General features: G+C 37.5%; 1 protein-coding gene across 1 annotated transcript in view; it reads right to left on the bottom strand.

Moving 5' to 3' along the window:
- Positions 1–3,431: 3,431 nt before the first annotated feature.
- LOC104673110 (olfactory receptor 4Q3) overlaps positions 3,432–26,277 on the bottom strand; it is a 39,801-nt gene continuing 16,955 nt past the window's right edge. The window contains exons 2-3 of the mRNA XM_010377040.2: positions 23,805–23,899; positions 3,432–4,395 (exon numbers count right to left, since the gene is read on the bottom strand). Coding sequence (XP_010375342.2) covers positions 3,432–4,373 — 942 coding nt within the window. The 5' untranslated portion in view covers positions 4,374–4,395; positions 23,805–23,899. The remainder of the gene's footprint in view (positions 4,396–23,804; positions 23,900–26,277) is intronic.

Here is a 26,277-nt window from a genome sequence, read left to right as displayed (position 1 = left end):
TCCTGGTTTATATTGGCCCAGTTACAATGTCTACTTTAGAGTTAGGCTATAAATGTGCTTATCTTTAGTTCCCATGATGTGTCTTGGAAATACGAAGTAAATAATTCTCCCATGATTTCATGAATCAGGCTTGTCTTTGTCTCCTATGAGTTATTTCAGTACCTGAGAGGGCCATAAGATCTGTACAGAACAAGAAAATCCATCCCAAATGTCTATGAGACCCAAGGCAAGAGTACAAATGAAGCCCATGTAACATATGACTAAAAGCTACACAGCAAGCTAACAAAATGTAAATAAAATATCTTCTCATAGCCTCATAACTACTAGAAGGCCAGTTTCCAATCCAAAATCCCCAGGCTCCTTAAATTTCTGCACCAGAATGTGTCATCATGAACAGAGCAGGCCTTTGACTGTGAGACCTTCAGTCCACCTCTTCTCTAGTTCCAAACCCCACCATAAGGGGTCTCTCATGTATGAATGTGGACCCTGCTGCCCACATGTGGAGGCTTTGTCCACACGTTTTGCACACAGGGCCCCTCAATACCTCTGCAGTCTAGGGATGCACACATGATATGGTCCACTCTCAGGAGGAAAGACCCAGAGAAGAGGCTCAGGCAAGCTGTGAAAGTGGGCTCATGGTATCTGAACAGGAAATTCTGGAGGACTAGGTACCTAGATAATAACAATCATGTGCCGTCTCAAGAAACAGAAGTTTTATCATTATTAATAAAAAGAATTTTAATATATATAATTGGTTAAACAAAGAGAGACTTGAAAATGCAGAAGGGAATACAAAAAGCTCTTGCTTTTCTTAAAATAATCCTACCAATTCCAGCTATCAACAGGACATTTAAAATGATTTGCCAAGACTATACATTTTGCTATGAAAGAAGAACATCAGAAAAAAGGGGATGTTGCAGCCGGCTTATACTAAGAGAACAACTGGAGCTCTATGTCCTTGAAACATGCCTGGTAATCCCTAGCACCACTCAAACCTTTCTGTGAACTCACACACTACTCTCGGGCAGTTTCCAGCTCTTCAGGATGTTCAAAATACTATCTTCGGGATATCATACTGCTCTTCGGGATATTCATTGTATACAAAAAAGCTCTGAAAATGTTGAGTGAAGCGAAAGAGGAGAACATGATGTTCCAGGTATGCCATTCTCACCAATCTCCCAAATGGCAGCCTAGTTCCTAGTCTGTGAGGAGTCCTTCTGTAGCAATATATACATATACACATACATACATATGGCTTCTTAAATATAAAGTCATTAACTCCCAACACAAAAATAAAAATACATTTTTTGTCCCTATATCAAGAAAGCTCTTACACGGCTAGGAGTATTGCAATTTTCCAGTATATCCTAAGATTAGATGGAATTTCAGACATTTTTTTCAGAGGTGTATTTTTCAGCTAAGTAATCATAAAAGCCTCTCTATGTCAATTAATTAGGAGATAAAGTGGCAAAATATAAAAACATTGTTAAAAGTTTGTTATTATCTTATATAGTAAATAGAATAAAGACATTTTCACAGCCATAAAATATTGCAAGGATCCTACATCAGAGATAGATAATCTTAAACATAAATGTTTAAGTTAACCTTTTTAGGGATCTTCCAGCTCTGAAGCTCCTACACAGGTATTATAGAAATTAAGTAATCTGGCCGGGTGTGGTGGCTCACCCCTATAATCCCAGCATTTTGGGAGGCGAGGCAGGCAGATCACCTGAGGTCAGGAGTTCAAGACCAGCCTGACCAACATGGAGAAATCCCGTCTCTACTAAAAACACAAAAATCAGCCAGGTATGGTGGCCAGTGCCTGTAATCTCAGCTACTTGGGAGGCTGAAGCAGGAGGATCAGCTGAACCTGGGAGGCGGAGGTTGTAGTGAGCCAAGATCATGCCACTGTACTCCAACCTGGGAGACAAGAGTGAGACTCTGTCTAAAAAAAAAAAAAAAAAAAAAGACATGAGAGAAAGAAAGAAAAGAAAGAAAGAGAAAGGAAGGAAGGAAGGAAGGAAGGAAGGAAGGAAGGAAGGAAGGAAGGAAGGAAGGAAGGAAGGAAGGAAGGAAGAAATTACAAGATCTGTGTAATTGAGATAAATACTCTTTCTAAGGAGAAATAAAATATTAACTTCATTATATAATTATTAGCTTTCTTTTTCTTTTTCTTTGAGACAGAGTTTTGCTCTTGTTGCCCAGGCTGGAGTGCAGTGGTGTGATCTCAGCTCACTGCAACTTCTGCCTCCCGGGTTCAAGTGATTCTCCTGCCTCAGCCTTCCTGAGTAGCTGGGATTACAGGCACGTGCCACCACGCCCAGTTAATTTTGTATTTTTAGTAGAGATGGAGTTTCTCCATGTTGGTCAAGCTGGGCTCGAACTCCCGACTTTAGACAATCCACCCACCTCGGCCTCCCAAAGTGCTGGGATTACAAGCAGCTTTATTGATTGATTACATTTTTTCTAAGTGGTCATTGGCAAGTCACTTAACTCTGAGTTCATTCTCAAAAATGAAGTTAGGTAATATTATTTATTCCTCAAACATGTTTGAGACTCAGAGGTAATAACTGTGAACATCTCAAGAATAAGTGCTTTCAACCACAGTTCATTTCTTCCTCCTTTCCTTTAGAGGTTAAAACTCTTAAACATTATGGTCAGTTGAAGAGCCAGCTTACCTATCCACCCCCACTGTAATTCCACTCAAAGAAAAATTCAATGTAAAATTGGGTACCTCTTCTTGAGAAGCCTCTACAACAGAATACTAACAGCTTCCATCACCCCAGCACTCCTGGACTTCCTTTCTCTCACACATAAACTTTGTTAAGAGCCTATGTTCATTAGAGTGATGCCTGACTACATTTCTAAAATTTGGGACACTATGGAACATAGTTCCAAGGTAAATACTACTACATAGGGTGGTTGTTACTGTTCTCAGGCTAACAGAACAAAGAAATTCACACTACTTCAGAAGAGGATCTGATGAGACATCAGAAGAAAGTTCCTAACACTAGGAATCATGAACCGCTGGAGGAACGGAACACAAAAAGAGATCCATCTTCTTTCATTTGAACAGATTTAAAAAGTGGAGCAAATTGAATAAATGAAGAGTATGTAGAGACATAAAGATAGAAACGTTGATCTTTCAAGGTGTCCTCTAATCCTAGGACTCAATTAATGCTTGTTATCATTTGTGGCCAGTAAATTCTCCTGAATTCCCAAGTTCTCTTGATTATGGTCAAAAGGCATAGGTGGCTTTCTAGAGTGCCACTTATGCTTTGAAATCGTAATCAAGAGTGATCCATTATAATCTGTATGCTGTCTTCTCTTTTATACCAAAGTCATCCAAATGGTTTTTACACATGTACAAGATGAGTTAAGAGTCTTCCAAGAAAGAGTATGTTTTTCAAATCACCTCTTCTGCTCATTCTTTAACAAGGCAATGGAATGCCACATGGTTTTATTCTCAGTTTCTTCATAGCTGTCTTCATATCAGCATTTCTGAGTGTGTAGATGAGGGGGTTCAACATAGGTGTAATCACTGTGTAAAACATGGAGAATATCTTATCCACAGAGAAGCTGCAGAAAGGCCTCAAATAGATGAATACACATGGCATGAAGATCAGGCTGACCACTGTCAGGTGAGAGGCACAGGTAGAGAGGACCTTGTTCTGACCCTGGCGGAAGTGTGTTCTCAGGGTGATCAGGATGATATCATAAGAGAATAGTAAGACCAAGAAGCAGACAAGAGACAGCAGACCACTGTTGGCTATCATCAGCACCTCTACCACATAGGTGTCCATGCAGGCCAGCTTGATGACCTGTGGGACATCACAATAGAAGTTGTCCAGTTCATTGGGGCCACAGAAGGGCAGCTGGATGACTAGTATGATCTGCATGATAGAGTGGATAAATCCCCCACACCAGCAGGCAAGAACCAACCAAAGGCATAGCTGGGGATTCATGACTGTCAGGTAGCGCAAAGGGTTACTGATGGCAACATACCTGTCATAGGCCATGACTGTCAGCAGAAACATCTCACTGGCTCCTAGAAAGTGGAGGAAGTAGATCTGGGTCAGACATCCTGAAAAAGAGATGCTCTTGATCTGCTGTAGGAAATCCCCTAACATCTTTGGCACAGTAACACAGCTCAGGCATAGGTCAATGAAAGAGAGATGACCTAAAAAATAATACATAGGAGATTGGAGCAGGTGAGCATGGACTTGCACTGTTACCACTATCAAGAGGTTTCCCAGGACAATAGCAATGTAAAAAAACAAAAATAGTAAGAAGAGAAATAGCTGCAGCTCCCAAGAAGATGATAGGCCCAGAAGAACAAATTCTGTCACATTAGAATCTTGTTCTTTTTTCATCAAGCCAAGAATATCAAGTGACCTAGAGAAAGAAGAATTAAATCAGAACAAGGGAGATTTAAGATAGAGAACTAGAAACTAGAAAGAAACACAATGACCTGGATATGAGGTGATAAGTGCATGCTAATCTTTCCATTTCTTTTAATAGACAGAATAATGTCCTCTAAGGACAAAACTTCTGGAATGGAATATCTAGATCCAATGCCTAGCTCCACCATTACCAATGGAGTACCCTCAGGCAAGGAAATAAACCTCTCTGAGTTTTATTATTTGGTTATTCAGTTTAATGCAGAGTTAATAATATCTCCCAAGATTGTTTTGAGAATCAAATGTAATGCCTTCGAGCACCATAAAAAAATAACTAGATCTCTCAAGATGAGGAAATATCTCTTACTCATCTTTGTAACCACAGCACAATACTTACTGCACAGCAGAAGCTCAATAATTTATCAAATCAAAGGAAGAATGTTTTGTAAACAACAAATTGCTATGTTGTTCAAAGGTTAGTAGTTACTATGAATAAACGTATTAGGAAACAAATCATTTAGGAAGGATTGAAAAAGAGCTCATATTTTTGTCTTTAGTATCCCAGGTCACAGAAATTGGGAAGTTTGTAAAAATGAGGTAAGAAGAAATAGTCTCAGTCTTTAAGATATAGGGATGCATCAGACTCAGAATGAGTAGGACAATGATTAAAAGACACTAATCACCAAGAGAAGAGACCAAGGGCCATGACCCACATCATGGGGGCATGCACAAAAGCCCACCATGACCCTTTTATAAAACAGAGTAACAAGAGAAATCAGAGTTATATTGCTTCTGGACTTTTCAACAACCATAGATCTATAAGAAAATAAAGGATTTGCTAAGATATTGTTAGATCCATTTTCCCCTGCTCTACACTCATACTCATCCCCAACGTTTGGTGGCAGTACCTTGGATTACAAACAGAAAATCAGAGAACGTTGATACATTTCTTCCATTGAAGTAGTTAAAAATTAGTAGATGCTTCTCTGTCTAGAATATTTTTTATCTAGAACCAGCTATAGGCAAAATATAAAGTAAGACAAGATTTTATTTTGTGTCCCAAGCTTTGTAATCCATGTTGCACTTGGTTCTATCAAGTCATTCAGAGAATGTTACCCAATAAAATCCGTCATACTAGAGATCAGATATTTACAAAGACAATGCAGAAAAGCACTTAAATTCTAAAAATAAAAACCCTTAATGACAAGAAAACTTTCTTTAGGATATTATTCCAAGATAAGCCAGTGAGAGAGAGATTCGGGGCTCAAGCCACCTTTGGATGCCTCTGTCACACTATGTTTGTGACCATCCTCTTCATCTGCCTGTATAACCAGGTGCACAGGTGCATCTAAATCTATAATCTCATAACTAATAGAAGGAATCACCTCACTTTCTAGAATCAATTGGAAAATAAAACAAAGCAAGAAATACAAGTTAGGGAACGATTTGCTGTTATATGTACAGCCCTACTTGAGCTCTGCTATATTGAAAATTCTCCAATCTTTTTTGGATGCACCAAGGATTGCAAATTTCCCTAAGAAAACATCATTTTGATGCTCTTTTCAGTTATCTAAAATGCATAATTAACAGGGGTCAAGTCTCATTAAAATTATGGATCTAATTTTAAAAAATAATCTTGGGAAAACTGGAAAAGTGAGAAAGCGAAACCAAAGTTATTTTTTTAATTAAAAAAGGTTTCTAGAAGCCAGAAAACAATGGGAACACATAATCTAAAGTACTGTTATAATTTAGTCTCAGAATACAGCTGAGAAACAATGTGATTATTTCCTAATGTAAAGGCATAGTATACCCAGGGTATATGGTACACTTGTTATTTCCACCAAACATATGTTGAGAAAGAAACGATTATATTAAAACAGACAATATTAAAACTAAATAAATCAGAAGGATAGATTAAATAAGAGAAGAATATGTAAAATATGTTTTAACCCAAATTACTACAGTCCATTTATAAACCTGAGTTTACAGCCTACTTGTTTAAAGTAAGATTTAATATTAGGAAATTTTAGTACTATAAATATTCTGGACAGTTCCTAGGAGATTACTCTGATAAGATTTTGATTAATAATATCAAAATCTTTACAATTACTTAAGATAAAAATAGGCAACCCTGTATATTAGTTATTTGAGTTTTAATCAAGGTAAGGGCTGGATTCTGGTTATTCTTGGATTTTTTTTACTGACAATAAATTTGCAATCTTCAGCCAATATGAAACATAATACTAAACAATATAGAAAGCTCCCTCTTAGGTTTAATAACATTTTGACATTTGGTAGTCATCTCCCAGCTTCTGTGTTTCTGAAGTCTGATCACAGCAAGAAACTAAGCCTGTGACTGTTCTGTGAAGAATGAGAAGAACACGACACCCATCAACATGAAGGAATGTCTACACCCCAAAACTACCCCCAATCACAACTTAATTTCCCTTGCCAAAGCCCTGCAGAGCATGGAAAGCCACATTCAAAAATACCAGCTCCATTATCTCATTAGCAGTAAGATCAGGCCCTATCAAGCATTTCATGTTTCATAGCCTAAAAATAACTCAAGAATGTGAAAAAGTCAATAAAAATTTTAAGTACACAAAATGAGCCAAAATAATGGAGAATGCTTAATGCAAAATGAAAGTCTTTTTGGAAGGGCACTGCTTTGAGAGAAGAGGACAAACTCAAGCTCCTTAAATAATCAAAGGCTACTTGTGTACAGCTGAGCAGCTGGCTGCTCATCTTTCTAAACAGGGAACCAGAGATGTTTATGAGGAAAATATGAAGAAAAGGAGTAAAATTTTTCTCCTGGTACTTGTGCATGTGTGTGCTTTAAGCATAATAGTATCCTATATTTTGCTATTATGTTTGTCTTGTATTTATTTTGGTCTGTGTGGAACTAAATGCATTATTAGAGGAGGAAATTTGACTAGCTTCACAATAGAAAATGATTTGCTAGCTGGAGTTTCAATTCCATATGAATTCCTTCTAGAGGCATTTGATGCATTTTTAAATTTCTCCTGAAAACCAAGAAGTGGACACCATTAGTTGAAGATGGTACCTACAGGGGTACTCTCTATTGAGAAAGAAACAATCTTTCTGCTCTAAACTTCTTTGGCCTTGTTTGAAACATTGCATTCTATATTGCACCTGTAGAGAGTAAAGAAGATTTTAGTAAAAAGAAACTTGATTAAAGAAATGGAAACCGGAATCTAGAAGGGACTATAGCAGAATTAGGTAGTCTTAAGACAATCTTGCCATGAAACCCGTGCCTTCAGTTATGTGAATTTGGTCCTATCTTATCCAAATCTTGCAACTATCTTCTGAGATTCCACTAGCCCTAGAATTCCTTGATGCTATAGGAATTTCACTGTTCTGTGAATGTTTCTAAGAGTAAATTTAAAACAACAAAGCTCAAATGATCTCTTAAATGTAAAAATGATCAATGCCAGAGTATATAGAGAAAAAGATTGAGGACAACAGTAAACATAAAAATAGCATCAGAGTCAGACAGAGGAGCAGGAAGGGGAGGGGAGCTTTGAATAAATATATCTGAGAAACCTACATCTTTGCTTGTCAGAAGCTATGTGGTTTCAAGGAAGGAAGATGTTTTCCTGCCATTCATCCTACCAACCCTGTCTTCAGCTTCAGGCCAGCAAAATGGGCAATCTTCAGATGACCATCGCAGCTGCCCAGTGCATGTCTTAACTGCTTCCTTATAAGGCAAGCCCTAGTTGAGGGCTGGCTGTATGAACTGGAAATATCTCCTATCCCTAGGACTCTAGCTGTGTCTGAGGTTTTTATGGTTCTTACAACACTGCTTAGTTTAATGAGCCCTGGGATTCCCTAGGCTGCTGCTGTTTGAGTTGTATTAAATTTAGTTCTTGCTAGGAAGGTGACCTTGGGACCTACAGGCTCTGAAGCAATTAGACCTGCTTCATAACAGAATCCACTTATTTGAGTTACTTTGGATTGATTAATTTGTAATTTGTCATTGATTTATTTGTATATGCCATCCATTTTCCATGCCTCAGTCTGTATCTGAAGAAGATTCTCACTGGTTTTTCTCTCAACCATGCTCCTTGAAATAGCAGAAGCTGAAGGATAAATACCATGCTAAGGTATTTATCTCTGGGATAATTCCAGGGATAGCTTAGTATTTATCCTTTAAGGTAATACAGAGTCTTGATACAACACCTGATCTCTTGAAACCTCAAGCAGCTTACCTACTGGCCTTTATTCATGGAGTGTATCCAGAAAACACAGCTGTTGTCATTAGTAATTTAATTTTTTATAGACTGACTGTCAAATTTAATTTTTTAAATATCACAAAACATAATTCTCAAACAAATACATAATGAACACATCAAAACCTGTATTTAACTAATTAATGAGGGATAGCAGGATAACAAAGCCTGTTCAAAAAAGAATATGAAAAGTGTGATTTTACATAATCAGAGCAAAAAATGAACACTAAAATAAAATTGTTAAATTAGACGTAATCCAGTTAATGTCTCATGACACAGATTTACCTATATAACAAACCTGCACGTGTACCTCTGAACTTAAAAGTTAAAAAATACCAACATGACAAAAATATTCATTTTATTTCATACAGCTCTAAAAAGGGGTAATAAGACCTTAATCTTTGGGATTATCTTTTCTACCACACTAAAAAGATACAATTTAGCAGTTTTCTATAACATCTAGCTATATGTAATTATACAATGTCTGAGATTCCATAATTCATATATAATAAGTTAAACAAAATCGCATTTGCTAGAGAGTCAGATGACTCTTAGCTGGGCTTGCTAAACAATGTTTTTTGTTTTGTTATTTTTTATTTCTGTTGGTACATAGTAGGTGTATATATTTATGGAGTATGAGATATTTGGGTACAGGCAAATAATACATAATAATCACATCGTGGTAAATGGGGTATTTATCCCCTCAAGCATTTATCCTTTGTGTTACAAACAATCCAATTATATTCTTTTGGTTATTTTAAAATGTACAATTAAATCATTATTTACTATATTCACCCTGTTGTGCTATCAAACACTAGATACTATTTGTTCTTTATATTTTTTACCCCTAACTATTCCCCCATCCCACACCTCCACCATCCTTCTCACTTTTTGGTAACCATCATTCTACTCTTTATCTGCATGATTCAATCGTTTTAATTTTTAGTTCCCACAAATAAGTGAGAATATGGGAAGTTTGTCTATCTGTGCCTGGCTTATTTCACTTAACACAATAATCCCCATTTCCATCTGTGTTGTTGCAAATGATTTCATTCTTTTTATGGCTGAATAGTACTCTATTGTATATGTATGTACCACATTTTCTTTATTCATTCATCTATTGATGGAAACTTAGGTTGCTTTCACATCTTGGCTATTGTGAACAAAGCTAAAACAGACATGAGAATGCAGATAACACTTTGATATACTGTTATTTTTTCTTTTGGGTCTACATCTAGCAATGAGGTTGCAAGATCATAAAGTAGCTCTATATTTAATTTTGGGGGAAATCTCCAAACTGTTTTCCATAGTGATTGTACTAATTCACATTCCTACCAACAGAGTATGAGAGTTCCCTTTTCTCCTCATCCTCATCAGCATTTGTTATTGCCTGTCTTTGGATAAAAGCCATTTTAAATGGGGTGAGATGATATCTCATTGTAGCTTTGAGGTACATTTCTCTGATGATCAATGGTGTTGAGCACATTTTATATACCTGTTTGCTATTTGTATTGTCTTTTGAGAAATCTCTATTCAGACCCTTTGCCTAGTTTTAAATTAGATTATTAGGTTTTTTCCTATAAAGTTGTTTCCTGGTTATTAATCCCTTGTCAGATGGGTAGTTTGCAAATATTTTCTCCCATTCTGTGGGTTGAATCTCTACATTGTTGATTGTTTTTCCTTGGATGTGCAGAAGCTTTTTAACTGGATGTGATCCCACTTGTCCGTTTTCGCTTTGGTGGCCTGTGTTCGTGGAGTATTTCTCAAGAAATCTTTGCCCAGACCAATATCTAAGAGAGTTTCCCCCAATGTTTTCTTTTAGTAGTTTAATTTTTTAAGGTCTTAGATTTAAGCCTTTAATCCATTTTAATTTGATTTTTGTATATGCCAAGAGATAGGGGTCTTGTTTCATTCTTCTGCATATGGATATCCAGTTTTCCCGGCACCATTTATTGAAGAGACTGTTCTTTCCCCAATGTATGTTCTTGGCACTTTTGTAGAAAATGAGTTCACTGTTCATGTACAGATTTGCTTCTGGGTTCTCTATTCTGTTCCATTGACCTATGGATCTGTTTTTTATACCAGTACCATGCTGTTTTGGTTACCATAGCTCTATAGTGTAGCTTAAAGTCAGGTAATGTGATTCATCCAGTTTTGGTTTATTTGTTCAGGATAGCTCTGGGTATTCTGGATCATTTGGGCTTCCATATCAATTTTAGGATTGTTTTTTCTATTTCTGTGAAGAATGGCATTAGTATTTTGATACAGATTCAATCTGTAGATTGCTTTTGGTAGTATAACATTTTGACAATAACTGTTTTAATTCGCAAACAAGGAATATCTTTCCATTTCTTTGTGTCTTTAGTTTCTTTCATCAATGTTTTATAGTTTTCATTGTAGAGATTTTCACTTTTTTGGTTAATTCCTAGGTATTTAATTTTATTTGCAGCTATTGCAAATGGGATTACTTTCTTGGTTTGTTTTTCAGACAGTTCACTGTTGACATACAGAAATGCCACTGACCATTATATGTTGATTTTGTATCCTGCAACTTTACTAAATTTGTTTGTCAGTTCTAATAGTGTTTTTGTGGAGTTTTTAGGTCTTTCCAAATATAAGACCACATCATCTGTAAACAAGGATAATTTGACTTCTTCCTTTCCAATTTGGATGCCTTTTATTTCTTTCTCTTGTCTGACTGCTTTAGCTAGGACTTCTAGTACTATAGTAAATAAAGTGGTAAAAGTTGGCATTTTTGTTGTGCTCCAGATATTAAAGGCTTTCAGTTTCTCTCCATTCAGCATAATTCTATCTGTGGGTCTGTCATATATGGCTTTTATTATGTTGCAGTTTGTTCCTTCTATACCCAGTTTTTTGGATTTTTATGATGAATGGATGTTGAACTTTATCAAATTTTTCAGCATCAGTTGAAATTATGAGATGGTTATTCTCCTTCACACTGTTGATTGTGTATCATATCGATTGATTTGCACCTATTGAACCATTCTTGCATCCCTGGGATCAATCCTACTTTGTATGTTGTAATTTATTTGTGGAAGCTAAAAATTAAAGCAATTGAACTCATGGAGATATAAAGTGGAAGGTTACCAGAAACTGAGAAAGATAGTGGCTGGGGGGATGGGCAGGCAGGTAGGGATGGTTAATGGGCACAAAAAGTAGTTAGAAAGAATGAATAAAATCTAGTATTTAATAGCACAAGAGGGTGACTATCGTCAATCATAATTTAATTGTACATTTTGAAGTAACTAAAAGAGTGTAATTGAGTCGTCTGTAACCCAAAGGATAAAAATGCTTGAGGGGGATGGATACCCCATTTACCATTACATGATTATTATGCATTGCATGCCTATATCTAAGTATCTCATGTACTCAGTAAATATATGCACCTACCACGTACATACCAAAGACTAAAATAAATTTTAAAAAAGAAAAGGCCAGACACAGTGGCTCACACCTGTAATCCCAGCACTTTGGGAGGGCAAGGCAGGTGGATCAACTGAGGTCAGGAGTTCAAGACCAGCCTGGCCAACATGATGAAACCCCGTCTCTAATACAAAACACACACACACACACAAAATTAGCTGGGCATGGTGGTGGGCACTTGTAATCCCAGCTACTCAGGAGACTGAGGCAGAAGAATCACTTGAACCCAGGAGGCGCACAATGCACTGAGCCGAGATGGCGCCATTGCACTCCAGCCTGAGCAACAACAGTGAAACTCTGTCAAGAAAGAAAGAAGGGGCTGAATAGGAACAGCTCCAGTCTCCAACTCCCAGCGCGAGCGACACAGAAGACCGGTGATTTCTGCATTTTCAACTGAGGAACTGGGGTCATCTCATTAGGGAGTGCCGGACAATCGGTGCTGGTCAGCTGCTGCAGCCTGACCAGCGAGAGCTGAAGCAGGGCGAGGCATCGCCTCACCTGGAAGTGCAAGGGGGAAGGGAATCCGTTTTCCTAGCAAGGGGAACTGAGACACACAACACCTGGAAAATCGGGTAACTCCCACCCCAATACTGCGCTTTAAGCAGACAGGCACACCAGGAGAATATATCCCACACCTGGCCGGGAGGGTCCCACGCCCACGGAGCCTCCCTCACTGCTAACACAGCAGTCTGCCGCGATCTATCCGCAAGGCAGCAGCGAGGCTGGGGGAGGGGCGCCCGCCATTGCTGAGGCTTAAGTAGGTAAACAAAGCCGCTGGGAAGCTCGAACTGGGTGGAGCTCACAGCAGCTCAAGGAAGCCTGCCTGTCTCTGTAGTCTCCACCTCTGGGGACAGTGCACAGCTGAAGACCAACAGGGGAAGCAGCGGGGGCTGGTGCAGACACGAACGACTCTGTCTGACAGCTTTGGGGAGAGCCGTGGATCTCCCAACACGGAGGTTGAGATCTGAAAACGGACAGACTGCCTGCTCAGGTGGGTCCCTGACCCCTGAGTAGCCTAGCTGGGAGAAATCCCCCACTAGGGGCAGTCTGACACCCCACACCTCACAGGGTGGAGTACACCCCTGAGAGGAAACTTCCAAAGGAAAAATCAGACAGGTACACTCGCTGTTCAGCAATATTCTATCTTCTGCAACCTCTGCTGCTGATACCCAGGCAAACAGGGTCTGGAGTGGACCTCAAGCAATCTCCAACAGACCAACAGACAGTCCTTCTGATTGTCAGAAGGAAAACTATCAAACAGGAAGGACAACTATACCAAAACCCCCTCAGTACGTCACCATCATCAAAGACCAGAGACAGATAAAACCACAAAGATGGGGAAGAAGCAGGGCAGAAAAGCTGGAAATTCAAAAAATAAGAGCGCATCTCCCCCCTGCAAAGGAGCGCAGCCCATCGCCAGCAACGGATCAAAGCTGGTCAGAGAATGACTTTGACGAGATGAGAGAAGAAGGCTTCAGTCCATCAAACTTCTCAGAGCAAAAGGAGGAATTACGTACCCAGCGCAAAGAAACTAAAAATCTTGAAAAAAGAGTGGAAGAATTGACAGCTAGACTAATTAATGCAGAGAAGATCATAAACGAAATGACAGAGATGAAAACCACGACACGAGAAATACGTGACAAATGCACAAGCTTCAGTAACCGACTCGATCAACTGGAAGAAAGAGTATCAGTGATTGAGGATCAAATGAATGAAATGAAGCGAGAAGAGAAACCAAAAGAAAAAAGAAGAAAAAGAAATGAACAAAGCCTGCAAGCAGTATGGGATTATGTAAAAAGACCAAATCTACGTCTGATTGGGGTGCCTGAAAGTGAGGGGGAAAATGGAACCAAGCTGGAAAACACTCTTCAGGATATCATCCAGGAGAACTTCCCCAACCTAGTAGGGCAGGCCAACATTCAAATTCAGGAAATACAGAGAACGCCACAAAGATACTCCTCCAGAAGAGCAACTCCAAGACACATAATTGCCAGATTCACCAAAGTTGAAATGAAGGAAAAAATCTTAAGGGTAGCAGGAGAGAAAGGTCGGGTTACCCACAAAGGGAAGCCCATCAGACTAACAGCAGATCTCTCGGCAGAAACTCTACAAGCCAGAAGAGAGTGGGGGCCACTATTCAACGTTCTTAAAGAAAAGAATTTTAAACCCAGAATTTCATATCCAGCCAAACTAAGTTTCATAAGTGAAGGAGAAATAAAATCCTTTACAGATAAGCAAATGCTTAGAGATTTTGTCACCACCAGGCCTGCCTTACAAGAGACCCTGAAGGAAGCCCTAAACATGGAAAGGAACAACCGGTACCAGCCATCGCAAAAACATGCCAAAATGTAAAGACCATCGAGGCTAGGAAGAAACTGCATCAACTAATGAGCAAAATAACCAGTTAATATCATAATGACAGGATCAAGTTCACACATAACAATATTAACCTTAAATGTAAATGGACTTAATACTCCAATTAAAAGACACAGACTGGCAAACTGGATAAAGAGTCAAGACCCATCAGTCTGCTGTATTCAGGAGACCCATCTCACATGCAGAGACATACATAGGCTCAAAATAAAGGGATGGAGGAAGATCTACCAAGCAAATGGAGAACAAAAAAAAGCAGGGGTTGCAATCCTAGTCTCTGATAAAACAGACTTTAAACCATCAAAGATCAAAAGAGACAAAGAAGGCCATTACATAATGGTAAAGGGATCAATTCAACAGGAAGAGCTAACTCTCCTAAATATATATACACCCAATACAGGAGCACCCAGATTCATAAAGCAAGTCCTTAGAGACTTACAAAGAGACTTAAACTCCCATACAATAATAATGGGAGACTTCAACATTCCACTGTCAACATTAGACAGATCAACGAGACAGAAAGTTAACAAGGATATCCAGGAATTGAACTCATCTCTGCACCAAGCGGACCTAATAGACATCTATAGAACTCTCCACCCCAAATCAACAGAATATACATTCTTCTCAGCACCACATCGCACTTATTCCAAAATTGACCACATAATTGGAAGTAAAGCACTCCTCAGCAAATGTAAAAGAACAGAAATTATAACAAACTGTCTCTCAGACCACAGTGCAATCAAACTAGAACTCAGGACTAAGAAACTCAATCAAAACCGCTCCACTACATGGAAACTGAACAACCTGCTCCTGAATGACTACTGGGTACATAACGAAATGAAAGCAGAAATAAAGATGTTCTTTGAAACCAATGAGAACAAAGATACAACATACCAGAATTTCTGGGACACATTTAAAGCAGTGTGTAGAGGGAAATTTATAGCACTAAATGCCCACAAGAGAAAGCAGGAAAGATCTAAAATTGACACTCTAACATCACAATTAAAAGAACTAGAGAGGCAAGAGGAAACACATTCAAAAGCTAGCAGAAGGCAAGAAATAACTAAGATCAGAGCAGAACTGAAGGAGATAGAGACACAAAAAACCCTCCAAAAAATCAATGAATCCAGGAGTTGGTTTTTTGAAAAGATCAACAAAATTGACAGACCGCTAGCAAGACTAATAAAGAAGAAAAGAGAGAAGAATCAAATAGATGCAATAAAAAATGATAAAGGGGATATCACCACCAACCCCACAGAAATACAAACAACCATCAGAGAATACTATAAACGCCTCTACGCAAATAAACTAGAAAATCTAGAAGAAATGGATAATTTCCTGGACACTTACACTCTCCCAAGACTAAACCAGGAAGAAGTTGAATCCCTGAATAGACCTATAGCAGGCTCTGAAATTGAGGCAACAATTAATAGCCTACCCACCAAAAACAGTCCAGGACCAGATGGATTCACAGCTGAATTCTACCAGAGGTACAAGGAGGAGCTGGTACCATTCCTTCTGAAACTATTCCAATCAATAGAAAAAGAGGGAATCCTCCCTAACTCATTTTATGAGGCCAACATCATCCTGATACCAAAGCCTGGCAGAGACACAACAAAAAAAGAGAATTTTAGACCAATATCCCTGATGAACATCGATGCAAAAATTCTCAATAAAATACTGGCAAACCGGATTCAGCAGCACATCAAAAAGCTTATCCACCATGATCAAGTGGGCTTCATCCCTGGGATGCAAGGCTGGTTCAACATTCGCAAATCAATAAACATAATCCAGCATATAAACAGAACCAAAGACAAGAACCACATGATTATCTCAATAGATGCAGAAAAGGCTTTTGACAAAATTCAACAGCCCTTCATGCTAAAAACGCTCAATAAATTCGGTATTGATGGAACGTACCTCAAAATGATAAGAGCTATTTATGACAAACCCACAGCTAATATCATTCTGAATGGGCAAAAACTGGAAAAATCCCCTTTCAAAACTGGCACAAGACAGGAATGCCCTCTCTCACCACTCCTATTCAACATAGTGTTGGAAGTTCTGGCTAGAGCAATCAGGCAAGAGAAAGAAATCAAGGGTATCCAGTTAGGAAAAGAAGAAGTCAAATTGTCCCTGTTTGCAGATGACATGATTGTATATTTAGAAAACCCCATTGTCTCAGCCCAAAATCTCCTTAAGCTGATAAGCAACTTCAGCAAAGTCTCAGGATACAAAATTAATGTGCAAAAATCACAAGCATTCTTATACACCAGTAACAGACAAGCAGAGAGCCAAATCAGGAATGAACTTCCATTCACAATTGCTTCAAAGAGAATAAAATACCTACGAATCCAGCTTACAAGGGATGTAAAGGACCTCTTCAAGGAGAACTACAAACCACTGCTCAGTGAAATCAAAGAGGACACAAACAAATGGAAGAACATACCATGCTCATGGATAGGAAGAATCAATATTGTGAAAATGGCCATACTGCCCAAGGTTATTTATAGATTCAATGCCATCCCCATCAAGCTACCAATGAGTTTCCTCACAGAATTGGAAAAAACTGCTTTAAAGTTCAGATGGAACCAAAAAAGAGCCCGCATTGCCAAGACAATCCTAAGTCAAAAGGACAAAGCTGGAGGCGTCACGCTACCTGACTTCAAACTATACTACAAGGCTACAGTAACCAAAACAGCATGGTACTGGTACCAAAACAGAGATATAGACCAATGGAACAGAACAGAGTCCTCAGAAATAATACCACACATCTACAGCCATCTGATCTTTGACAAACCGGAGAGAAACAAGAAATGGGGAAAGGATTCCCTATTTAATAAATGGTGCTGGGAAAATTGGCTAGCCATAAGTAGAAAGCTGAAACTGGATCCTTTCCTTACCCCTTATACGAAGATTAATTCAAGATGGATTAGAGACTTAAATGTTAGACCTAATACCATAAAAACCCTAGAAGAAAATCTAGGTAGTACCATTCAGGACATAGGCATGGGCAAGGACTTCATGTCTAAAACACCAAAAGCAACAGCAGCAAAAGCCAAAATTGACAAATGGGATCTAATTAAACTAAAGAGCTTTTGCACAGCAAAAGAAACTACCATCAGAGTGAACAGGCAACCTACAGAATGGGAGAAAATTTTTGCAACCTACTCATCTGACAAAGGGCTAATATCCAGAATCTACAAAGAACTCAAACAAATATACAAGAAAAAAGCAAACAATCCCATCAAAAAGTGGGCAAAGGATATGAACAGACATTTCTCAAAAGAAGACATTCATACAGCCAACAGACACATGAAAAAATGCTCATCATCACTCGCCATCAGAGAAATGCAAATCAAAACCACAATGAGATACCATCTCACACCAGTTAGAATGGCAATCATTAAGAAGTCAGGAAACAACAGTTGTTGGAGAGGATGTGGAGAAATAGGAACGCTTTTACACTGTTGGTGGGATTGTAAACTAGTTCAACCATTATGGAAAACAGTATGACAATTCCTCAAGGATCTAGAACTAGATGTACCATATGACCCAGCCATCCCACTACTGGGTATATACCCAAAGGATTATAAATTATTCTACTACAAAGACACATGCACACGTATGTTTATTGCGGCACTATTCACAATAGCAAAGACTTGGAATCAACCCAAATGTCCATCTGTGACAGACTGGATTAAGAAAATGTGGCACATATACACCATGGAATACTATGCAGCCATAAAAAAGGATGAGTTTGCGTCCTTTGTAGGGACATGGATGCAGCTGGAAACCATCATTCTTAGCAAACTATCACAAGAAGAGAAAACCAAACACCACATGTTCTCACTCATAGGTGGGAACTGAACAATGAGATCACTTGGACTCGGGAAGGGGATCATCACACACTGGGGCCTATCATGGGGAGGGGGGAGGAGGGAGGGATTGCATTGGGGAGTTATACATGATATAAATGATGAATTGATGGGTGCTGACGAGTTGGTGGGTGCAGCACACCAACATGGCATAAGTATACATATGTAACAAACCTGCACGTTATGCACATGTACCCTAGAACTTAAAGTATAATAAATAAAAAAAAAATTTAAAAAAAAAAAAACTTTTAAAAAAGAAGTCTGATCTCTTACCTATAGGTGACCAGCTTCATTAATTTCTGGCCTATCATTTTTGTACGTTTTTCAAAGATAAGCAAACATACATATATATAGATGTCACACTCCATGTATGTGAAAAATTATCCCTTCCTTTTTTTATACAAAAGGCAGTATACACAAAATATTAAAGTGGTTTTGTTGTTAAAAAAAAAAAAAGAAAGAAAGAAAGAAGGAAGGAAGGAAGGAAGGAAGGAAGGAAGGAAGGAAGGAAGGAAGGAAGGAAGGAAGGAAGGAAGGAAGGAAGGAAGGGAGAAACTACAAGGCAATAACTTGACCATAGATGCAAAAATTCTCAACAAAATACCAGCAAACTGAATCCAACAACACATTAAAAAGACAGTTCACCACAACCAAGTGAGTTTTATTCCAGGAATGCAAGGGTGATTCAGTATAAGTGAATCAAAAAGTTTGATACATTACACTAATAGAATAAAAGACAAAAACTATATAATCATTTCAATAGATGCAAAAAAAAGCATCTGATAAAATTTATCCTTGCTTCGTGATAAAAATTCAACAAATTTAGGCATAGAAGGAGCATACTTCAACATAATAAAGGCCATATATCAGAAACTCACAGTGAAAATCATACTGACATAGGAAAAACAGAAAGTCCTTCTTCCAAGAACAGAAAAAAGACAAGGATGCTCACTTTCACCACACCTATTTAATGTAGCACTGGAAGTTTTGGCCAGAGAATCAGCAAGAGAAAGAAATAAAAGGCATTCGAATTGGAAAAGAAGAAGTCAAATTGTTTCTCATTGCAGATGACATGATCTTATATAGACAAAAACATAAAAACGTTATCAAGACAACTCTTAGAAGTGATAAATGAATTCAGTAAGGTTGCAGAATACAAAATCAACATACAAAAATAAGTAGCACTTTTATGTGGTAATAATTGTCTGAAAAGAATTCAAGATAACAATCTTATTTATAATATCTACAAAATAAAAAAATATAACTCTTAGGAATTAATTTAACCAAGGATGTGAAAGATATCTACAATGAAGCCATAAAACATTTATGAAAAAAATTTGAATACAGAAATAAATGGAAAGATAATCCTGCATTCATGGATTCAAATAATTAATATTGTTAAAATGTTCACACTACCCAAAACAATCTATGGATTTATCGAAATACCAATGACATTCTTCACAGAAATAGAAACAACAATCCTAAAATTTGTATGGAACTTACAAAAAACTTGGAATAGCCAAAGCAGTCTTGACCCAAAAGAACAAAGTTGGAGGCATCACGCTACCTGACCTCAAAGTATACTATAAAGCTATAGTAACCAAAACAGCATGATACTGGCATAAAAACAGATGCAAAAACCAATGCAATAGAATGCAGAGCCCAGAAATAAATCCACAGGTGATACACAGTCACCTAATAATATCTTGACAAGGCTGCCAAGAACACACAATGGGGAAAGGTCAGTATTTTCAATAAATGGTATTGGGAAAACTGCGTATCTATATGCAGAAAAATGAACTTATAAACCCTTATTTCATACCATACAAAAAATCAACTAAAAAGTTTAAACACTGAAACATAAGACCTAAAGCTGTAAAACTACTAGAAGGGAAAACATAAGAGAAAAACTATACAACACTGATGTAGGCAAAAGCTTAGGCAAGAAAAACAAAGTAGACAAAGGAGGTTACATCAAAATAAAAAGCTTCTGCTCAAAAGAAACAACAGAACCAAAAAATGACCTACAGAATCGGAGAAAATTTTTGCAAACTATGTATCTGATAAGGGGTTAATATTCAAAATATATGAGGAACTCAAGCAACTCAATAGCAAAAATCAGCAACACCACGAAATAATTCATTTTAAAAGTGGGCAAAAAACCTGACGAGACATTTTTTTAAATATGACATGCAAATGACCAAAAAGCACATGAAAAAACTCCTCAGCATCACTGATCATCAGGTAAATACAAATCAAAACCACAATGAGATAGCACCTCAGCCCAATCATAATCAAACAGACAAAAGATGGCAATAGTTGGTGAGAATGCTGAGAAAAGGGAACATTTATACACTGTCGGTGGTAATGCAAATTAGTACAGTCATTATGAAAAACAATATGGAGGTTCCTTACAAAATTAAAAATATATATAGTGTATGTTTAAGTATACAGTAGGCATTCAGTAAATATTTGTGGAATAACTAAATGCCAATTAAATTTCTTGTGCGCTACATAAAATTCAACTCAAATATCTCTAATAACTCTGCAGGTATAAATATTTGATGAGCAGAGAATGATTTTTCTTCAAAATAGATATAGAGAGTATTATGGTAAAGCTTACCCCTGTAGCTATAATGACAACCCCTTTTACTACTTAATTATTCCTCAGAAAGCTTTGACAATACATGGACACAAAAGAAAAAAGAAAAGATAAGATCTGCTTCCACATTTTCACTATTCTTTACGGGATAGCAAGAACTGGCTTTTGATTGTGAAAATTCAAAATGATATCCTCTTTTAAACAAACACTATCACAACATCACAAGAGAGACAGAGCTCCAAGTCCCAAAAGGCTGTGATGCAAGTAAATAGACATATATAATACACTCACTTGAGCTTGCATTTTGACCATTAATATATGCTTTGAAGGTGGGGAAAATCTTTTAGGGTTTACTTTTTGCAACCCATGAGAGATTACAAACAGGATCATGCAATTCTTTGGAAGTTCTTCACATGTCTTTGGCTCTGTGGAATAATATTTTGTCTCCTGTCCCTGACCTTCTCAGCATTCATTCAAAGAGCGAGCGGGAAGTATTTAACACGTGAGTCACCCAGTTTTTTTTCAAAAATAATAGAAAATGTTTTCTTCTTGTCTTTGAGAAAACTAAAAATATATCTCAGAGTGAAATGCTGGCAAAGGATGAAGCTGAAAAATACAAGTTTTTCTTCTTGTTTCCCTGAATTCTGGAGGATATTTTTCAATTATGGTTCATATCCCTTTAAAATATGAATAGCCACATATACAAAAAGAATAGGATTTCAAGTGAAGATGTACATTAACTGATGAATTGATGGAGAAGGGTATATTTTGGTAATTTTTGTTACTTGGTGAGTAGAAGAAATATGGCATATTTCTCTTTCCAGCAATATTTTCTTTCTCAAGCCCAAATACTGATTTTCAGTTCCATTACATTAATAAGACTTGGTATTATACAAATTACTTATTATTTAAGAAACAAAAATCTTCAGGTTGTATGACTTTTTCTTATTTTTGTTGTTATTTGGGCTAGAAGTTAACCAGAGAGTAATCAGGGGGAAAGTTTCATGTTTCAGGTTTGCCTAGATATGAAAGGCCTCTGAGAACCACCACAGTGAGATGCAAAATAACACCAAAGGTCAAAGAAAGAAAAAGGAACATGTGGAAGAAAGCAGTGAATAAAAAACATGGAACTTTCATAATATAAACTTATCTGCCTTTCTTGTTTTCCTGCAGCTGACTTGATCATGGTTAACAAATAACAAGCACATTGAACTTGGCCACCTTCACTCAGACCAGCTGCTCTCCCTAAGGTCAATGTCATAATAGGCATATGAAGTTCATATATCCACCTGGAAGCATATAAAAATATTTAGAGCAATTTAAGGGCCAAAGTGTGGCACACTTCTTCACAGCGTATAGTGTATCCAGCTACCTAAAAAGAAAAGAATGTATTTTGTATGCTAAACATTGGTAGAGATACATGAAAAAAGCATAAAACACCATATATCTTCTAATGACAGAGTTCTTTCTTATTACCAGTTTAAAACACTACATGTAACCTGGAGTAGCTGAAATTGAAAGTAAATATTAATTTGTGCCCTGGCATGGCACTATATTGAGAAAGAGTATTTTTAAATATCTTGATTTTGTATTTTATTTTTATATCACTAATAAATCATAATGAATCAGGTATTCATAGTCCTGTTGAAAGAACTTCATACCCAGATAAATATAGTATCAATAATGCAGGTAGACAGAAGAAAGAGTAGACTCATTGTATATAGGTAATTTATTGGAATCACAAAAGTTTGCATTCCCGGTTTTAAGTCTAGTGGTCTTAGCAAGAAAAAAAAAAAAAAAAATCTCTCCACAATTCATATTTTCCCTACTTTCTATTGTTGTGGTTTATTAAAATAAATATGTGTAGGAGTTGAGTCATGAAAGTCACACTTTTGTTGTTTAAACAAAAGTCCAATTGTTTACTACTTTATAATATACATGATAAAGAATTTTGGTTGTTTCCAAGAAGAATCAGCATGCTCCATTTCATGTTTCAATTACCTCTGCCATCTCCATGTCTTCCAGACTAATGAATGTGTCCAGCATAGAAACTATCAACTTCGTTAGCTCCTTTATCCTCATGGGCTTTCCCTCAAGCCCAGAAATGCAGCTCCTCTACTTCAGTCTCTTCTCAGTAGCCTATACTCTCACCCTGATGGGAAATGCAGCCATTGTCTGTGCTGTGTGGTGGGACCGGCACCTTCACACTCTCATGTATATCCTCCTGGGAAATTTCTCTCTCCTGGAAATATGTTACTACATCTGTTCCTAAAATGCTGGCCAACTTCCTCTCCACAAGCAAGTCCATCTCATTCGTGAGTTGTTTTGCACAGTTCTACTTCTTCTTCTCTTTTGGGTATGATGAGGGCTTCTTCCTTTGCATCATGGCCTTTGACAGGTATCTTGCCATCTGCCGCCCTCTACATTAGCCACGCATCATGAGTAAACAAGTATGCACTGGCCTTATTATCTTTGCCTGGTCATGTGGATTTGTAATCTTCCTGACTCCAGTTATTCTCATTTCACAGCTATCCTACTGTGGCCCAAATATTATCAACCATTTTGTTTGTGATCCTGTCCCATTGATGATGTTGTCCTGTTCTGAAGACATCATCACCCAGCTCATTTACTCCACATTCAATTCTGTCTTCATGATTGGCACCTTTCTCTTTATCCTTTGTTCCTATGTTCTGGTGATTCAGGCTGTAATACGGATGCCCTCAGAGGCTGGCAAACAAAAGGCTTTCTCCACTTGTGCTTGTCATTTGGCGGTTGTCACCTTGTTTTATGGCTCTATCATGGTGATGTATGTTAGTCCTGGATCAGGACACACAGTAAAAATGCAAAAAATCATTACCTTATTCTATTCTGTAATAACACCTTTCTGCAATCCTCTAATATATAGTCTCAGGAACAAAGAGATGAAAGATTCTCTGAGGAAAATCTTTAGGACTGAAAAAGGTGTTAATAAAATATAAATAAGAGATCATTTCCATTTATCAAATGGAACTTAATTAGGCATGAATATTTGTCTACAGAATCATTGTTTTATTTAAGAACTGCTATAATAATGACCCATTAGCATCTTAAACACCACTAACCATAATTTGCAATACTGTGGTCTTAAGAAGAAAGCTTCAACGGTGAATTAGATTTTGTGTTGAAGTGAATAAAAAGCATATAAAATTCTGTGTCTAAGCTAATCAGAACCTCTATATGTAATTCAACTTTTTAAAAAGAATACAGATGTCCATTTTGTATTACTGAGCTAAAGCAATTGATAACACATGTAACAGATATCATAGACTGCTCCCACAATTAACACCGTAATTCAATAATTGTCCACAGGACATACTGCCTGAAAAAAAGTCAAGTTTTTAGACGTTCATCTTGTCAAAATGTAGCAAGTGGGCTTTACATTATGGAAATAGATTAATAGCCTTAGTTTGATATTCAGTGTTTTTTCAGAGAGTACACAAAACAAGAATTAGGAATTTAAAGCAGTTTAGTTACCTGGAATATAGCGCAGGTAAGACCTAAACAAAAAGTTGAGCACTACTCAGGCTATAGCTTGCTTTGCCGTAAACCCAGTTTAAACACAGGTTTTGATATCATAATTAATTTAGTATTAATACTGTGTGACTTGTGTACTGCTGGGCAGTACTAAAATTCTTAAAATCCATTTTATAAATATTTGACTAACATATTGCTTTAATTTTGATCTTTGTTTTGTTCTATGGCCATTTTTTTTCAAATACAACTCTCAAAAACATGATGAAAAGGAATCACAATATGAAATGTAATTTACAGAATTTTAATTTGTAAACCCTCATAGTTATTTGCTCTGCAAAATGAGGTGCAGCTGCAATTAGTTTTTGTGTCATAAAGAACCTGTGTTGAGAATATTTTCTGGGTTTGAAAGGCAGGATTTATGTGAGTCTTGGGGAAATGGGTGGTTGTTTTATTATACTTCACATGTGAAATGTAAATTAAATAGCTAAATACTTGCCTGAAAAACTCTTTTATATAGAAAGAAAACATAAACAATTTAGAACTTCATTCAAACTGAGTTAAATGGTGGCCTCTCTTTAAAGGGCTGATAAATTTAACACTGAGTTTCACCTTTCCATGCCAGTTTTGCTTATCTTTCTTAATTATATGAGAAAAAAAGGGATAGAAATTCTTAATAAAATATAATGTCAATTGTTATGAGCATGCACCGTGCCCATATTTGCAATTATCTTCAAGTTAATCATTAACTAATCTTATCTTACCAATATTAATTTCTATCTCATATTGAGCTTGCTAGCACTTGATAAAAAAAAATGGCAAACTATTTGATACGGTAAAAAACATTTCCATAAGATACAAACATGTCTTGATTGTGACAATATCTCTTCCTCAGTTCGTCCTCTGACTGGGCCAGGTCCCTGATGGGCACAGAGTTGAGAAACAAACATCTGCATACTTTGTGCTTATTCTCGTAGGTCCATACATATGCCTCCACCTCAAATTTCCTTAAATCTGATTTTTCTGTATTTTGGGGGAGCTTTGCTTAGTTAAGTTTTTTTACAACAATCTTTATTCTACACATATCCTTATCTTGCAAGCTATTTGTCCCAACATTCAAAGTGGACAACTAAGTGTATTGCTCCCAGATCGTTGGTTTATGAGGATTTCCTCCATCACTACATTCTATGGCTACCCTTGAGAGGTGTTAAACTGCAGCATGCAGTCATACCTACGGCTTCATGGTGGGAAATAAACAGATTTCATACAACCAGCTAATAAAGAAGGAAAGAGTCTCAGGCTTGGCTCACAAATGGATTGTCTGAATATACACTTGGACAAGGAAAATATTGACTAATGCTGCAGCTTAATGCCTCTCAAGGGTAATCACAGAATGTAGTAATGGAGGAAATCCTCACAAATCAATGATTTGGGAGCAATATACTTAGTTGTCCACTTTGAATGTTGGGAGAAATAGCTTGCTAGGCAAGTAGAATGATTGTTGTAAAAAAGCTTCACTAAGCAGGCCGGGCGCGGTGGCTCAAGCCTGTAATCCCAGCACTTTGGGAGGCCGAGACGGGCGGATCACGAGGTCAGGAGATCGAGACCATCCTGGCTAACACGGTGAAACCCCGTCTCTACTAAAAATACAAAAACTAGCCGGGCGAAGTGGCGGGCGCCTGTAGTCCCAGCTACTCGGGAGGCTGAGGCAGGAGAATGGCGTAAACCCGGGAGGCGGAGCTTGCAGTGAGCTGAGATCTGGCCACTGCACTCCAGCCCCGGCGACAGAGTCAGCCTCTGCCTCAAAAAAAAAAAAAAAA

Source organism: Rhinopithecus roxellana, chromosome 5 (genome assembly GCF_007565055.1).
Source record: "Rhinopithecus roxellana isolate Shanxi Qingling chromosome 5, ASM756505v1, whole genome shotgun sequence".
NCBI classification, from domain to species: Eukaryota; Metazoa; Chordata; class Mammalia; order Primates; family Cercopithecidae; genus Rhinopithecus; species Rhinopithecus roxellana.
This window is presented reverse-complemented; position numbering and strand designations above follow the sequence as displayed.